At 44.1% G+C, this 17,640-nt stretch overlaps 1 protein-coding gene across 3 annotated transcripts in view; it reads left to right on the top strand.

The window, feature by feature from the left end:
- The window catches only part of PPP1R12A (protein phosphatase 1 regulatory subunit 12A), a 124,297-nt gene extending 116,773 nt beyond the window's left edge, over nucleotides 1-7,524 (top strand). For 2 of the 3 annotated variants that reach the window (XM_031589665.2, XM_031589664.2), the window contains one exon: nucleotides 5,070-7,524. In XM_031589665.2, the coding sequence (XP_031445525.1) occupies nucleotides 5,070-5,156 (87 nt within the window). In that variant the 3' untranslated portion in view covers nucleotides 5,157-7,524. Of the gene's footprint in view, nucleotides 1-313; nucleotides 476-5,069 lie in introns of all 3 variants that reach the window. The other variant, XM_090139175.1, reaches the window with a different exon arrangement.
- Nucleotides 7,525-17,640: the final 10,116 nt, after the last annotated feature.

Genomic DNA, 17,640 nt, shown 5'->3' with positions numbered 1-17,640 from the left:
TTTTTCTTTTTTCTTTTTTCTTTTTTTTTCCCACAACTACAACATTAAGTAAAGAATTCCAGGAATAACTTTCATTGTTGATGTGTCATGAGCTGTTTTGGAAACCTGTGACTGATTGCTGCTGGTTCTTAGATTGCTTTTCAGGAATGTGCCACTTGTCTGATACTTCCCTTTCACAGCGAGTTATCTACCTTAAACAGGACTGTCTCTTCTAAGTTTTCTTTCAATCCTGCTATCTGTAGTTCTTTTAAACATAATATGCATGTGTGTTTTTTCTTTCTCATTTTCACCTCTATTTCTTTGATTCCTGCAGAACCTGCAACAAATAAAGCAAATTCAGTCTTTGAGGCACATAAATGAGCGACTGGTGATTGAGAATAGGGCCTTGACCCGTGTGGTTGCCAAGCTGTCAGGGTCCTGTAGGCAACTGCGTTCTGTGGACTTGTAATTTCTTCCATCTCCTTTGTGTAGCCAGGCAGGTGCTGACAATAAGTTTGTGCTTGGGTAGAATTGTACTATTAACACCTGTGTGTTGGAAGATGACTTACTGCTTGGTTATGGAAGTGTGGCTAAAGCATGGTGTCTGATGTACCAAATGGAGATGCTGCAGCTATATTGGTATGGTGTGGTATTGTTGATACTAGCACTGAAGCTTGTGGCTTTTCCCTTGTAGCTAAGTTGGCAAGGGTTTGCGAGATCTTTGACGCCTTAACACCCTGGCAACAATTTGAAGGGATTTGTGTTGACTTTGCATTAGGATACGCTGAAGTCACCATTTAGATGTTTGAATAAATGTTTAAATCAACAGATTTATCTCTGGTTTTCTAACAAATTGAAGAATGGGTCTTTCATACTGCACTATAATTAAAATGCATAGAACTGAACCAAATCTAGCTGCAACTACAGAAGGTTTGAGAGGTGAAAGTTGAGATTCTGGTGCAGTACTCTGCGTTTCTGAACAGCTGCATTAGCAACTGTATTTTTTACATTTGTCTGATTTTGTGTTCAGACATTGTCAAAGTCGTCCTTTAAATATATATCAGACTTGAAAGTCAATTCATCTTTTCTGTACAAAATTCCTGCATGGTGCTGTACAATCCTTATTTTTATCTAGACTAAGCTTAGAATTTGCAATTTTAGCACTAGTTTGAAGGTTATTGATATCTATTGCTACATAAGCAGGTGTTCCAGTTATGGACCTACAGTCCTATCGTGCAAGGACTAAACAAACAGACACAAAAACACTCTACCCAGAGTGTTAGATTGGTTTATACTTACTGGGTCGTCCTGTCTGGTCCCCTTCTGCTAAAGATATGAACTGTTTTAACTGCCATTTTGGAAAAAAACATCATTTTGTTGTAGTGTTATTGTAGGGCTGTTTGGAAAACCCACTGGAGGTTCAAAACTTCAGCATGGAACAGAGTATGGTTTCACTCCATGACAAATCTATCAGGCTTTCTTCTTCCTCTTACATAACAGCTGTATGAGGTGGAGGTTTCAGTGAGATTTTAAGATTTGTAGGTGAAGATAAAATAATTTTCCTTCTGCACAGTGATTCTTGCTACCGTGCTTCTCCTTACTTGTCCCCCCTTCCCTCTCAGAAGCAAAGAGATGAGTGCACACTTTTTCTTTCTGCTTACGGAGTCAGATCTCAGGTTTTCCCAGTCAAAGGCATGAAATAAATAGCAAGTTTATCCTTTGGCTTTATGTCTCCCTGAAGTTGACCTAACAATAGGATGTGGATAAAAAGGTTGCTCCTAGTCAGCACCCCGCATTCCTGAACATTCCCTTGCATTAACCCTTAGTGAATCAGTCAGCTCTCTGACCTGGCTGAAAAGAAATCCCATTAGTGGTTGTACAGTTTGATCCATCTTACTGCAGCATGGTTGTGTAACTAAAGCTAGCACTCAGCAGCAGGAGCGTGTTGCTGCAGGAGGAGGGGGAACTGTCCCTTCAGGGCAGCCTGTCTTAGACCAGCTTCAGCTAACAACTTGGGTTTTCAACACAGCCAAGCTAATCTAGTGTCAGCTGTCCACAGCCACATGTCCCTACAATGGTTTTTTTGCAAGCACTGGCATTCCTTTAACCATGCTAAGCCTTTTCAATATGTTAAACCACAGAAAATCATTCAGTATTCTCTTTTTTAGAGGAAGTTTTCAAAGGCAGATCATGGTGAAGCTCAAGGAGCAGCACTAGCAAAGAAAAGCAATGGCTACACAGCAGGGAGACTGGACGTTTTGATGGTAGCTTGACCATAGCACTGTGGCTGATTAATCTGAACAGTTGTCTTGACAGTGCATGAGCTTTCTCTAATCTTAATGTACAAAGCTCTTTGTTACATACAAACTGTTAAATCCTCCAGCAAATAGAGACATTGTTACTGAGGTGGTTCCAGCAAGTGGTTATTGAAAAATTATTTGATCTGCTACAGTACTGCAAAGTTACCAGCTAATCGTATAATACAGATAGGCAAAATAATGCATTTTGATCTAATTCAAGAATCTCATCAAGACAAGATACTCTATTACTCAACTGAAAAAGAAATTGGAATTTAAAGTACTAAGTACAGTATGTAATTGCAAATTGTAGTGGGTTTCATGCAGAGCTTTTTCTCTGCTTCTCCACGTGAAAGGCATGTGATACTATCTCATAATAAGTTTGAGTACCATAGGAATGCACTGCTCCAAAACAATTGCATAAATGTTGGGCTTAATATGTAGTTTTATATGTCAGGATTAGTATAGATGGGAAGTGTAAGTATTTTATGTTACCTAACCTTATCCTTTCCAATAAGTCTCCTATTACTTACAACTCCTTTTGTCTTCCACCAATCTTCCTCTATTCTTTAGCAGACTTATAAGCAAAAGAAAATATTTTCTTCATATGTATTCTGCCTATTACTTTAATGAGGATTTAAATTTATCCACGGAGATTTGCAGACGTGTAATGGTACCGGATTATGTTAAAGCTCTAAATTTGAACGGGGCCTTTTTGCTGCTGTTATTAAAATGATTAATCAGAAAATAGAGCAGTTTCTGGGTCTGCCTGCATAACATATTATTAACTGCTGCTCCCTAGTCACTAAGTTGAAGGACTGTAAAATAACTGGAATTGCTGTGGTTAGACGGACTCTCCAGATTGGTTCTTGCCCCTTCTTGTTCCAGTAGACCTCTACCCAGTGTCACAACATGACACTAACCTGAGGTCACAAATCCAAGGCATCAGAATGAAAAATACAGAACTTTTGATCCCTATATGTGTATATATTAGAATTCTCTTGGATAGTGCAATAGCTTCTTGCTTTCTTCTTCCTGAAGGCACTCCATTTCATGGAGTAGGTAGCAGTATTAGTTTAACGGTCCAAACTCACAGAACACAAAATTATCCCCTCTTAAGATTCAGGTTGTTTATTTTTGGGGGTTTTTTTGTGTGTGAATTATCTCACTGTAACTTTTCAGAAATCAAATCAATGTCTCTTCAGAGCAGATACATGACATGAAGTGGTGGTAATAAGCTATCGTACAGTGTAAAAATCACAGATGATATTTGAAAATTGTCAATTGATGGCTTGTGTTGCTCACGTTCAAATATGTTGACGTGGTTTTTGAAAGCAATTGGTATTTATAGCACTTGATATTCAGAGCATGGCTTTCACTTGACTGTGATTGAAGCTGTAAAATTAAAGTGCTCTGACTCCCTGTGAAGAGTTCAGTTTGGGTGACTTGCCCTGAGCCGCACTATGGAGTAGAGCTAGAATCCAGGCTAGCAGAATGATTCTAACTGTGGAAATGACCTTTTTTTCCACTTGTTATCTTGTTACCTTTTGTTTCCCATACTCTGGTATTTGCAGGTAAAGAAAGTAGAGAACCCATGGCCTCAGTCACGTCTTGTGCACCACCCTGTTCACTCTGTGAGAATCTGCTGCTAGTGAACTGATTGTAGACAGGAATCCTTTGGAGGAGATGTGTAAATGAAGGCTTAAACTTCACAGTTCCTTCTGCTCCATAATAATGTTCTGAGTATAATGGGTCTACAAGTATGATTTTGCAAGGATAAGCAAAAGCAAAAGTAGTGGCATGGAAATTTCATCATGAAAAATTAAGTATAGGTCATCGGTTGGACTTGGACCTCTTGTGTGCTCTTGCACCTTGAAGGTTCCTGAATAACTACACTGCAGGAATAGGCTGTTGCCTCTTGTGGAAACCTGCTGTTAGAAACCATACACGTAATATAGCCGTGAGTTTTATAGGTGGCTTGTTATCAGTGTGTGAATACTGACACTTGAGAATTTCTGAGATTACTTCTAGTTTCTCTGATAAGTTTGCTCACCCAGTACAAAGCTCTGTGCGCTGGCTTGTCCTCCTCTCCTGTCTGATCCTGTCCAACTCTCACCTCACTTGGCTTCTGCCTTCCAGCTCTTGTGTTTGTGTGTCAGCCATCTCCTGTGGCAACCTTAACTTGCCATCTCCTAACCGGTATGCCTGAGCGCACAGCCTGGTGTTTCAGTGATCTGATCTTGTGTGAACCATGCTATTCAGGGATGGAACCTCAAAGAACAGGATGTGCACTTGCACACAAGTTTGGAAGCGATTGAAAGATTAATGCTTTGAGTTAATAAGCTGAATCACACTGTATCTGATCAGGATGAAATCATCCAAGAGAATGGTGGCAGATATAATTAGCTACAGCATGCTATTTTGAAACTGTGCAAGTGCAGTGTAGACGAGCCTCTTTAAATTGTCACTGATTAACATTTTTTTGCTTTGCACTGGAATCTGAAGCACTAAATTGCTTTCCTTATGCTACTCTAAATGCTTTTGTGAAGAGGCTGCTCATCTGCACCACTTCATTTTAGTGCACCTAGACCAGGCGATTGAAAGTTCTTAATGTATAGCTCCTAACTCTGTCGTGCTAAAAGATGAGAATTTTCTGAACTGCTGATGCAAAGGGGGCAATTACGACCAAAATATTTCAACTGAGTGAAGATTTTTATCCCCAGTGCTTGTCTGCTCTTGTTGCTGTTACTTGGAGTATAACAGCAAATAACCACCGTGTTTCTTTTTTGATAGATGCTACCAGACCTGAAGGCAGACAACCAGAGGCTAAAAGATGAAAATGGGGCCTTGATCAGAGTTATAAGCAAACTTTCCAAATAAAGGGCTTACTACAGCAGCAGATAACGGTATTGCACATCATGAGTAACTCCAGTGGACCATAGTATGGCAGTCACTGGAAGTGTGGGAAGATCCCTTGGAGACTGTCATTTTCAGATATCCTGCCAAACGCCCTCTTACCTGTGTGTTTTTGTATCAAGATCATTGTTTCTGTTAAAATGCAGCTGCTGAGAAGAAAAATGACTGAGAAATCTTGTTTACAGCTACAGCATTATAAGGAAAGTGTTCAAGGCCGGATACGCCTCAGATATTTAACCAGTAAGCCTTAGTTGTACATAAACACTTTTACATCAACAAAAGCTTTCAGCTCTCACAGAAGACAGTTACTCAATAATGTTTTTGTTGTGCCACAACTCCCAGGTTGTTTTTTTTTCTATACTCAGTTTTTCTTTAAATCGTAAGTTTGGATTTTTTTTCCCTTCTAATTATTCATGTACCAGATTTTCTTGTACAGTGTTTTCACAGCTTTACCATTTGCAGAGACCACACACCCTTTTAAATTACATATTCGTGTAGCTACCTAGAGTTGTATTGTCCAACCACCTGGAACAGAGATGTTTGGTGGAACGTTTGCTTTCACTGTTTGTGCAATATGCATTTATTTCCTATACAGAATGCTTTAAAAGTCAGTTGAAACTAGAATTATTTTAAAGTCCTGTTTTCTGCCTTCATCGATCACTTAAAAAAAAAAGTTTGTAGTGAAAGATGCTAGTTCCTGTAATCGTCACATTCATTTGAGCAGGTACTGAGTGATGCTGTATATATAAATGTGTACTGGTTTGATTTTTCAGACCACCACGTGGCATGCTTGAATATATTTCCCTATTGCAAATGTCTGTTAATGCAAATTAGGCTACTCCAGAATAGTGTGTTTAACAAAGTTCATTAATTTTTATGGTATAAAGAATTTAGACATTGTACATTGTATGGAGCCCTATCTTTACAAAAGGTCTAAACTATATAAAATACTTTATTATCTTTTCTTCCCATTTGTTTTTTTTTTTTCATTTGATAGTGTTCACCATAATAAAAAATGCATAAATATAACTGCTTCACTACATTTCACATACCTGTATTTATCTGAGTGCTGTCCAAAACTGTTGTGCTAGCCAAAGTAATCTTACTAAATCATTTGAAAAACATAACCCGTTACACTCACATTAATGTTTATATGCACTGTTGCCATGTGAGAAGGCATCTAATTTGATAACACCGTCGTGTCAGACCATTTTATACATTTCAGTGGCCTTTAAAAACAAAAAAAGTACTTAAGTGAAGATTGCTTTTGTTAGAAACAGCTTTTATATTTCATTAAACCATTCAGAATACGACATCCTATCGGCACATACTTTATTGCCTAAAACCACTGACCAGATCAGCCATTAAAACCGATTGTACATTGTAAAGCTTGTAGTAGCTATTGTATTATTGATTATATTGTATACTATATTAAATGTGAATTTGTACCCCTTCATTTAAAAAGGTCATTGTGTTCTACTGCCTCCTGGGGGTGGGGTTAGCTTTAGGGGGGTGGGATATGTTCGGGGAAGGAAGACGTGATGTCCTCTCTCCGTTGTTTGGTTTTTTGAAGATGTAAGGTTATGCTCTTACTACCAAGCTCAGGATTCTTGATTTTAAAGGTACACGGATAGTCTGAGATACCTGATTGTAATCGATCTGTGTGAGAGGTGGGGCTGAACCATAGGGAACTTCCATTGTCATATGCTACCATAAAATAAGCGGAGAACTGAACGGTTTGAATGGCTGCAGCGTACTGAGTTCTGTTACAAGACAGTTAGGCATATTCTCGATTATATTTGGTAAAAGTTTGGGTGCCTGTGAATGATTAAATACGTGTTTCTAATATTTTAGTGTTTTATATTTAGGTTATTTATTCTTTATATCTTAAAAAAGATGAATGGCTACTGTGCTATATTGATTTTATTGGTAGTACTGAGCAGACCTTGTATCTGCATGAAACTAGTCGCAAAACCCACTATTTTGGAAAAAAAAAAAAAAGTATTTTGACATATACAAATAAAATGAATACAAACTATTTTAAATGTGTGAAAGTTTTACTGAGAAGACACTGAAATTTGTTATGAACTTAAACGATGTTGTAAGTTTGCTATTGAAATTCTTCGGTGGGCATTTTTCATTCACTGCGTCATTGGGATGCCAAATTCGAGTACCTTTCAAAGATTGTAATCAAATGGTGATTATTTGCACATCGTTGTACATGCACATCTGTAAATGCTACAGTAAAAATGCCATATTTATGCAATCTGTAACAACTTGGACAAATGTTTATATATTTTACATAAACCTGTCTGTGTGCAGAATGTGAGAACCATTTTTTATGTGATGTTATCACAAGCTCACAGAGCAATTGCTAACCGTGTGTCACGGTCATACTGTACCCTTTGTGTTGCAGACCAAATGCAGCCCAGGAAGATCACACTGATGCAGAAACAGTGTAGTGACAGGGGACTGCTCTGTGATTTAGGGACAGTTTGCATATGAGAAATACATTATTGCCAGCTGCTGACTCCAGCAAGCCTGCTTAACTGACCAATAGCTTACATTTTTGGAGGACTCTCCCAGTGTGGAAAGGGAGGGATATTTGTGTGCCACAAGTTAACATCAGATACAGACAGAAGCATGGACAGAGCTGAAGGAAGAGGCAGTGGGAATGCACAGAACCACCCATTAGTAAAACCACCGTAACCCCCAGAGGAGGGGTGACCACGTGTGGGAAAGCAGCACCAGGTGCAGGGAAGATGGAGGGACTGTGTCTGTATGTACTGTGGCACTTAATGGTTCCAAATGCTAAAAATAATTATCCAAAATAAGGGGCTCTGGGGATGAAGCCACAGTTTTTTCCTACCCCAGCTCCCTCATTGTGATCTATTTCCTCTGCATCTTCCCTGTTCCTAGTGTGCACTGCTTTCAGACTTCTGCCAAGTTTGAATGAAGAAGGAAGGACCTTCCTCTGTACATTGGTGCATGTTTTGTTAAGTGCCAAATACAAAACACGAGAGCCCCGATGTTACTCTCCATGCTAACCTTTGGTTTGTTAATGCTCAGGTGAGCACGAACACTGGCTATTTATCTGTTCAGCATTCACAGCCACTGTTTATTGGGTGGTCTTCTAAAGGTGTCCTGTCTTCAAGTTCTGATGTTTTCATTATGCAGCTGCTAACGTGTTCTATAAGTGAAATTTAACTTCCAGCTACAATCCTGAAGGCTTCGCACAAAACAAGAGAGAAATTCACTGCATAACAAACAGTTCATAAAAGAAAAACTACACAGCTATAAAAGCTTTACATAATTTACTATGGAATCTTTTTTTAAAAAGAGAATGGAGGAAGGACTGTAGACCATGTAGATGGTTGTTTCCTCATGGTTTATGTACAGATTGTTAACGTTTAATTGTGGTCATTTAGGTTCTTAGGTCAAAGCCACAAGTAGCAAGGGGCAGAAATGGTGGTGACGGAGGTACGTGCTTTACCTTTGTCCTGAGTGCAAGAGCAGCAGCTGGGGTTTTCTACAGTCACAGCAAGGACTCACCCAACAGCCCGATCAGAAGGTGGCTGCATGAAAGGCAGAATTAAAGCAAACAAAAAAATACCTTCATAAACCCACACTGAAGGGAGAGTTGCTGCCACACTGGTGAAGTCATCGGCTGTTCCTGCTTTTGTCAGCACCTCCCATTCTGTGTTACTGATTAGATAGGGAAAGTATGCAGTCGTTGGAGAAAGGAGGAACTGTTCGTTTTTCATGTGAAAGCATCACCTGTTGGATGTCTAATGTTTCAGATCTGCTCTGGGATAACAAAGCCCCACATTCCAGCTAATTATTTCACCCTTCTTGCTTGGGTTTCGCAAACCCACTGAAGCTGAGCAGAGCAGTTAGCAGGGCAGCACAGTTCCTCTCCCGGTTCGGTCTTTTCCCTTTGCTACACGTGCTAGACGAAAAACCGGGGGAGGTGGGTGAGAAGAGCCGTGGGTGCGAAGAGCCGTGGGTGCTGCCAGGGGCACTGCAGCCCTCCGAGCAGGGGGGCGGAGGCTGAGCTCAGAGCGGGGGGCTGCTGGGCCTGCAGGGCTGTGCCGTACGGTGTGACTTCCAGCAGGGAGCGGGGGTCCAGCCGCCGGTCAGTGCCAGCTGTGACGCGGTGCGATGGTTCCTCTCGCCCGCAGAAGGGGCGGCCGGGTGCGGAGGTGCAGCTTTAGAAGGGCTTCCCGAGGCTGGAACGAAAAGCACAGCTGGGTAAAACGTATGAACAATACACAGGCTGCTCACTGCAGCCACAAGACTTAACCAAATGTGAATTCGTTAAAAACAGCCCAAAAAATCAAGCACTAAAACCTTCCGCTTTGCACCGCCTGCTCCTATCGCAGCCGCGGTTCTCCAGCCGCCATCCGCTCACCGTCGCCTTCAGCTGCCGGGCCCTGAGCTGCGCCCGGGAGATGAGACGGCCGCCAAGCGGCGCCAGAGCTCCTGGAGCGGCTGCTGCCGCCCGGCCGCGTGCCGCCCCGCGGGCCGCCGCCGCGCCGGTGCTGGGTGAGGCACGGAGCGCGGCCAGCAGCGGAAATCTCGCCGGACAGGGCTCCGGGACCCGGCTACGTTCCCCGCAGCTCGGATCCGAGCGGCCGCTTCCCCGGAGACCCGAAGCACTCGAATTTCCGCGGTTTCTGGGGAGCGGCACTCGCACGCCGCGCGGAGCCCCTTCGTACTTTCCGACAAGTCCCTGCAAGCGCCGTGACGCGCCGCAGCTCCCGCAGGGCGCGGCCCGCTCCGCCCGCTGCCCGCCGCGGCTGTCCGCCTTCCCCGCGCCTCCCGGATCCCGGGTGCTGCCGAGGCCCTTTCCGATTCTGTCGCTCTGTGACCCCCGGTTCATCCACCGCAGCGCTTCTCGCTCGGTGCTCCCGGTTCCCGCCGCCTGTTTCTGCCCGCGAGCCCGTCTCCCTTCCCTCCCGCTTCTCCCTTGCATTTTCTACTCGTTCGCTGCTCCCCTGCGGGCTCCATCCGCAGAGCTGACGGTGGGCTCTACCGCAGGACCTCGGCAACCCCGCGCTGAGCACAGCTCCCGCGCCCTGCTGCCTGCCTCCCTCCCCGTGTTCTCGCACGTCCCCATCTCGGCAGCACACAGCCCTAATGGCTTGGGAGATGCCATTAATCTTTCCCTGACCGCAGGATCTTTTTTCCCCTGATAATCTAATCTTTACTCAGGAGGAATGTCTCCACCAAGCCAATTAGTTCCCACCTACTCTAGTTTCTCTCTAACCCAGGGGAGTGCTTCTGCCATAAGCTCAGCGCTCTGCGAGTCACCTGTTCCCATTCCGTACAGCTCTTCCTCTCTTCGGGAATCAGCACTATTTTTCATAGGTGCTTTTTTCCTCCACACCTCTGCATAGGTGAAGGTGAAAGCAGTTACAGGGCTTACACTTTTTTTGCTGATCTCAGCCCATCGAGGTGTTTGCAGGATAACAACCACACGCTGTTTCTTGTTTAGTTCCCTTTCACCTCTCTTTGAGCAAACGTGGGGATGCCAGTGGGGTCTGTGGCTACATGGGGCCAGTGGTATTGACAGGTCCCTGGCTGTGGGTGTGCTTGTGTGCAGGACAAGGTATGCAGCCTGTCCCCATGTCAAGGGCCTTTTAAACTTGTGCCCGCCCTGGTTTGTAACAAAACAGCTACACTATAGGCACACTGATTCTGTTAGGACTGTTCACAGAAACATTCAGCCCCACGCCTTCACTGCAGCTGTTGATAGCAAAGCCGTTTATCATTGAAAGAAGTCCCCTAATATATCATACCAGCATCATCCAAGTAATAGGAAGTATATTTTATTTTGATATGCTTTAAGCTGTTCTCTCCCTTTGTATTTTGTTTGCTTTCTCAGCAAGACTGTAAGCTCTCCTAGCCGCTCCCCCGCCTCTGCTTACACTCACTGATATGCCACAGCCACTGACTGATTGCTGTTTGTGTTTGTTTTGGACACTTCCAGATGATTGCTACTAATAACCAGCACTGAATTCCTGAAATATCTGCCCCATTCCTTCTACAGGGCAATTTCTTTATGGTACATCATATGAAAAACACCAGGTCCTAGAAATACTGTGGACCAGGAGAAGAATAACCTCCAAATGAATGGCTAGCTCAAACAAAGCGTTGTAAAAAGCCATCACACTACATTCTGCATGCATCATCTGCCGCATTTCAGCACGGCCAAGCTCCTTAGTCAGCTCTCTGAGGGGAGCTATCAGCAGCGTGCTGCTGTCCCGTTGGGCTTTGGCTGTGCGCCGACGGCAGCAGGGCCACGGCAGGGAGCAGCGGCGCAGGTCCGTCATGGGCTGCATAGGACAGCCCTGAGACCTTGGTGATCCTGTACTGGTCCTTCCAAGAATCAAAGTCACTCTTAAGAGCTCGAGGGCTGATCATCAACAACAAACAGCTTGGAAGGTTTATGAAGTGTAACTAGAGCCGACAAGACGCAAACAGACAGCAACTTGGAATTGGTTTCTAATTATTTTTATGCTTCAGTTTGAAGATGAGAACTGGATTGTCTTTACAGTGCAGAGGATGCTGTCTTTCAGAGGAGGCAGCAGGCTCTGCTGGAGCTGATAGTTCCTTCAGCTCTGGTAAAAGTTTCTTGGCGTACAAAGAGCTTTATATTAAGCACTAATGGAGGTCATTAGATGTCGACATCCAATCTGGAAGCTTATCATAAACACAGAAAGTAACAAAGGTGGTGTTATTCAGATAACTTAAGGTTATCTCAACCGTAACGTAAACCTATGATATTACTTTTGTCATACGGAGAGGTACAGCCAGCCTTCACTACCAGATACCATAGGTGGCACAACAGCTGTGTGACCTGGCAGCTCCCTTTTGGCTCAGCCGATGGTGGCCCAGCTAACTCTCAGGCTGGCTGGAGCACAGCGTGACACAAACAGCACAGAAAACATCCGGTGCTGGCTTACGTCCAGAAGGTGAAATGATCTCTGTCACACAACGGGACGCAGAGACACCAAGAGCACCTCTGTTTGAAAGCAGTTCATTCCCCACAGGGCAAACGTAAGGGCTGGACTAGTGAGCCAGCAGGGAGTAACTCCATCGCCTGCGCCGTATGCTTGAGTATGCCTAGGTGGTACGTTATCTTAGAACATGTTTCCTAATGTCAGTCGCTTTACATTTGTCTATGTTGAATTTCACGTGCTGCTTTGTCAGCGCCACCCAGTCTGGCAATGTTATCTTTCACTTTATCAATTTGTTCTTTTTCTTTTCAGTACTTCACAGAATAGGTCAAATTGGAAGGGACCCACCAGGATCACCAAGTCCAACCCCTGGCTTCTCACAGACTGCCCAAAATCAAACCCTGTGTCTGAGAGAGTTGTCCAGACTTTCCCTGAATTCCGGCACTTGGGGCACCTCAGGCCTTGGGCATCCCGTTCCATGCTCACCACCCTCTGGTGCAGACTCTGTCCCAGCCCCCAGCTGCCCTCCCCTGACACAGCTCCATGCCGTTCCCTCGGGCCCTGTCGCTGTCACACAGAGCAGAGCTCAGCGCTGCCCCTCCGCTCCCTGTGAGGAGCTGCAGCCGCCATCAGGCCTCCCCTCGGCTCCTCTGCTCTGAGCTGAACCAACCAAGAGACCTCAGATGTTTCTCACACATTTTGCCCTCCAGCCCCTTCTCCATCTTCATAGCCCTGTTTTAGACATTCTCCAATAGTTTTATGTCCTTCTGATATTGTGGCACCCGAACTGCACACAGTGCTGCAGGTGAGGCCACACAGCACAGAGCGGAGCAGGGCATCCCTTCCCTCACCCAGCTGCAAAGCATTCTGCAGTAAGAACCTCCCTGGGTTCCTCCACAGGGAGCACAGAGGTGGGACCACAATGGACCAGTTGTCTTCTCACTGTGTTTCTCTTGTACCGTGCTCCTATCCTGGCCCTACTGATGTGCTGTCAGGGGACTTTTTTCCATACTTTTTGCAAACTGGCCCTTGAGCATACTCCCTCCTAGTTTGTCTCAGAGCCTTTACCTTTTTCACCCTTCCCATCTAAATGCTAAGACCTGTCAGCTTTGGTTTTTCTCAGCTTTCTTATACTTCACTGCATAACATTTTGACTTCATGTCTGTTTTTCATCCTGCTCTTCAGCACATCACTCTAGGGCATCCTCACCCCGTTCACTGCTCAAATCTGGCCCTAGACAGTACCTTTCTGGTTAGTAAAAAAGAGGTAGTGTGGTTCCTCAATAAGCTGCTTCAAAGCTCTGCTGACTGAACTCTATCACAAACAGCGAGGAGCTGTAAGATAAACAGAGTCATAAGGTCTCCTTTCCTGTAAGGCAGGAAAAGCACATGGTACAGAACATGAGAAGCAGCAACAAAAAATGTCTTACAGAGTGAGATTGTGAACTGTGGCAGAAAATGTTCTTTCCCAATATGCCTTTGAAGTCATCTCTACTGTCATTCTTATCCACAACTGCAAACTGGAGGTAGATGGCAATCTCTGCATTAATTTCTCGTAGTATGCGTTGAAAAATAAGGCTAACTTCCTTCTGTAAGTTTTTATTTTCCTTTCCATACTGCACTCCTCCATCGGTTTGATTAACAAACTTAGCTGCAAGAGACAATACCACATAGTTTGTAGAAACTGTTTGTTTATTTATGGTCAAATGATAGCAGAGTTCAAGAAGAGTAGAAACAGACAGAAACCAGACTAGAAGGTGTGCCCCTAGGACTGATCTCCAATGCTAACACCTGCTGATAAATCTAGCTATTACACAAAGCTCTGTTATTATCACTTGCAATATTTCAAATCAGGACCTAGCACCTAAAAATGTTTTAAGCAATTCACTAACACAGCAAATAGTATAATGTTGATATTTCAGCAGAGGAGAGATTGTCGGATTTGTATGAGTTTCCAGACAGAAGCCAGACCAAAGTGCCATAGCTGACCTGCTGACCACAGTGACTTGAAAGAACACCATTAGCTGTCAGCACATTACAGAGGTGAACCTTGCCAGAAGGTTAGCACTGTAGCACTAAGATCCATGGAAGAGAAAATAAGAATAATTTAATTAAATCCTGGAAGAAAAGTTTGGAAAATGAAAATCCACGATGATAGGGTAAGCCTCTCAGATTTAGATAGCATGCACAGCTCAGAAGTAACAGAAAGTGGTATTAAATTGCAAGTGATAGCAGTCTATCCCCATTCAGACAAAAATGCAAAAACAGCTAGAAACCAGAAATCAGACAGAGAGCATCTCTGCGTTATCCTCCACAGTTTCACTCCTCCACTGGGATCTGCTACAAATGAATCTTCTCTAGGCAGAGGGAAAAAGCCAAGACTTACGGAGCAGCACCCACGCTTTTAACTCTTTTGACAGTCTCTGTCAAGGATGTCCTCTTCTGTTAGAGACATAACTGGGAATAACGAGAGTGCAAGGAGGAAGACGCTCGTGCATTTGCAAAGCAGACTTCAGTAGGTCTGCTCATCCTAGGGATGCTGTCTAAGGCAGTGTGAGTGATCTGAGACAGGAAAGCGAGTATTGCTGCCAGATGATGTGCAAGAAGAGGTTAAAAGGAAGAGTCAAGAGGGACAGCAGTGCTACGGTGGAGGATTATGTTACTTTCACAAGGAGATTTGACCTCAGAAATGTCAAGGAGCATAGGTGGGATTTTATAGAAAGATTAGAGAGGAGTTGCAAGTGAGTGGTTTAATGGGAAGGGTTTAAAGAGAAGGCTCTTGAAATTCGATGGATAAAAAGTAAAGCAGGTATTTCTGAAAAGGTGGTGGTAAGATTTCATGGGATTATAGTAATTTTAAGCAATGGCACCTGTGGAAGCACATGAGCAAGTCGGTAGGTGGTGAGCTGGTGTACTAAGTGGTGTGTGTGAGGATTGTCCAGCACACAAAATGCAAAGCAGCAGAGAGGTTTAATGCAAGGGACTGCACAGGAGTTAGTTGAATAAATTTTACAAGAGTGATAGAGCAGGTAGAGCAAGCATGGGACTGAGAAAATTTGCAGTGGGAGAAGAAAGATGAAGAATGTTGGCTTCCAAGGGAAGGTGTGTGCTCACATCCACTGCTTGGGATTCAGCAAGCATCAATGAATGTCAATGGGTGCCATTTTTTCTGCCTGGAGAAATTCCGTGACACATCTTTGCGTCATACACACTTTCATGTCAGATGCCCTTCTGTCAGACTGCCCCTCTGCTGCCATCTGTCACACGGCAACAAAATGTAATGGAATACTGGTGGGAAGGTTCAACCTCTACTGCCATACCACCAGCATCTGCCTCCATTGTCATGGGCCAGCATAATAAAAGAGGAGGCATTACTTTTGGGGCAGCGCTTGTACGTTACTACATTCACTACTTTATTTTCCAGCCCTTGAAAAGTTCCACTTCATAGAAGATTGTGGCTGCAGTAAAGTTGTATGCAGAACCTTAATAAGATTGGGTAGCTGGTTGAATCTACAACAAGAACCATCACAAGCTGAAGCAACTTGCAGCCTTCTCCAGAGGGACCAGCTTTAACACGCCCAATTCTAAAATGAACTTCATTTCCTCAAGATTTTAGGAATAAATGCTGTTTTCTATTCTAAATTGAAAAGATGAAATGTTTGCACTCTGCCTGGCAAAGGAGACCACGATCATCCTACCATGTCCTGGTGGTAATTTTACCTCAAGGGAAAAATCTCATTCCATAATAATGAACAGACAAAAACCAATATTTTAAGGCTTAGGGACCCCAGTCGCTATGCCAGCCTAAAACATAGCTAATAATGTCAACTGTATCTCTAGGCCTTAAGAATATCCCCGAGATAGTTTCAAGGAAGAAAAGAGAAAACTGCAGCTCTAAAAACCGTTTGCAGTGCACTCAGCTGTTCTCAGTTGTGGCTGAGGAAAACATGCAGTGCAATACTTCAACTATTTGGGACTTTATCCCTGAAAGCTCTCCAGCACAGACAGCTTATTGAGATGCAAACATCTGACAGTCAGCGTTTTCGCATTGGGCACTCGGGTCCGGCCCAGCTCACCGCAACATAACTTCTGTTAATGTATAACAGACTGCAAGGAACACAGCTTTGTTTTTTTTTTTTTTTTTTTGGCACACGCACAAACAAAATAACCACCACAATGTTTTTAACAGCAAATAAAAAAATAAAAAATTAGTAACAAAACTGGCAGCGTTGGCCCTGTCTGCAGGTGAGAAGCTGCACGAGACCAGCGCTGACCGATACCTGGGAATGGAGAGGGGGCTGCCTCGAGAGCTGCAATGCATAGCTGTGCTTCTCCACAGACACATCACGTTACAAAGAACAGCTCTGAAATGTGATTTTTACACATTTTTAGCCAGGTGTGCAGGGTACAATGGCGGGGGTGAAGCACCAGCATTGTTAAATACCACCACTATGTGATTCTCTCAATCTTCATTTACTGGAACAGGCTGCCCAGAGAGGCTGTGGATGCCCCGTCCCTGGAGGTGTTCAAGGCCAGATTGGATGGGGCCCTGGGCAGCCTGGTCTAGCATTAGGTGGAATGGTTGGTGGCCCTGCATGTGGCAGGGGGGTTGGAGATTCATGATCCTTGAGGTCCCTTCCAACCCTGGCAATTCTGTGATTCTGTGATTCATCAGGTTGGATATTAGGAAACATCTCTTCTCAGAAAAAGTGGCAAGGTATTGGCACAGGCTGCCCAAAGAGGTGGTGGAGTCACCATCCCTGGAAGTGCTGAAGAACCGAGTGGATGTGGCACTGAGGGACGTGGGCACAGCAGGGCATGGTGACAGCTGGATCCTTGTGATCCTCAACCTTAATGATTCTGTGCTTTATCATATAAAAGGAAGAATTTGGCTGAGAGGGAAAAGTACTTTGCAGATGAGAACTGACATGATGGATCCTTCTTCTAAATTGTGTTTTCTGAAAGCAGACCTCTGTGGTTTTGTAACTTAAATTCTGCAGAGAAGAGCGAAGGTAAGAATGTTCTGAGGACAGACTAAGCTTAGTCAAAATTTCTGTTAAATCAACTTTTTATTAACTTTTTTGTAAAGAGAAATACGACCAACTTCAGTAATTGTGTACTGCAGCAGTATTTTCAATCATCCTTTCTGCCTGCTGATGGTTTCCCATGTTGCTTGGAACAACCAACCTGCTCTGTTTGGGCCACGCTGTCAGCCAGCAAGGCTGGAGGCGTCTTCTGCGTGGACGAGCCCAGCATCCCAGCCGCCACAGACACTGTGCAATCCCTTAGAACAAAACTGCTGCACCCACGGCTGAAATGAGACAGAAGCGGAAAGTCCAACCAAAGGAACGCTCAGCAGAGGGGCACTGAAATCGGTGGGGTGAGCACAGGGCAGAGAGGTGTGGTGTTAATGCGGCCCTGGATTTGGATTGCATGGCAGGTTGCAGGAGCCACGCATCAGGTGCTTGGGGCTGCTGTGCCACAGCA

Source organism: Phasianus colchicus, chromosome 1 (assembly GCF_987193195.1).
Source record: "Phasianus colchicus chromosome 1, bPhaCol1.hap1.1, whole genome shotgun sequence".
NCBI lineage: Eukaryota > Metazoa > Chordata > Aves > Galliformes > Phasianidae > Phasianus > Phasianus colchicus.
The sequence above is the reverse complement of the archived record's forward strand: the minus strand, read 5'-3'. Positions and strand labels throughout refer to the sequence as shown.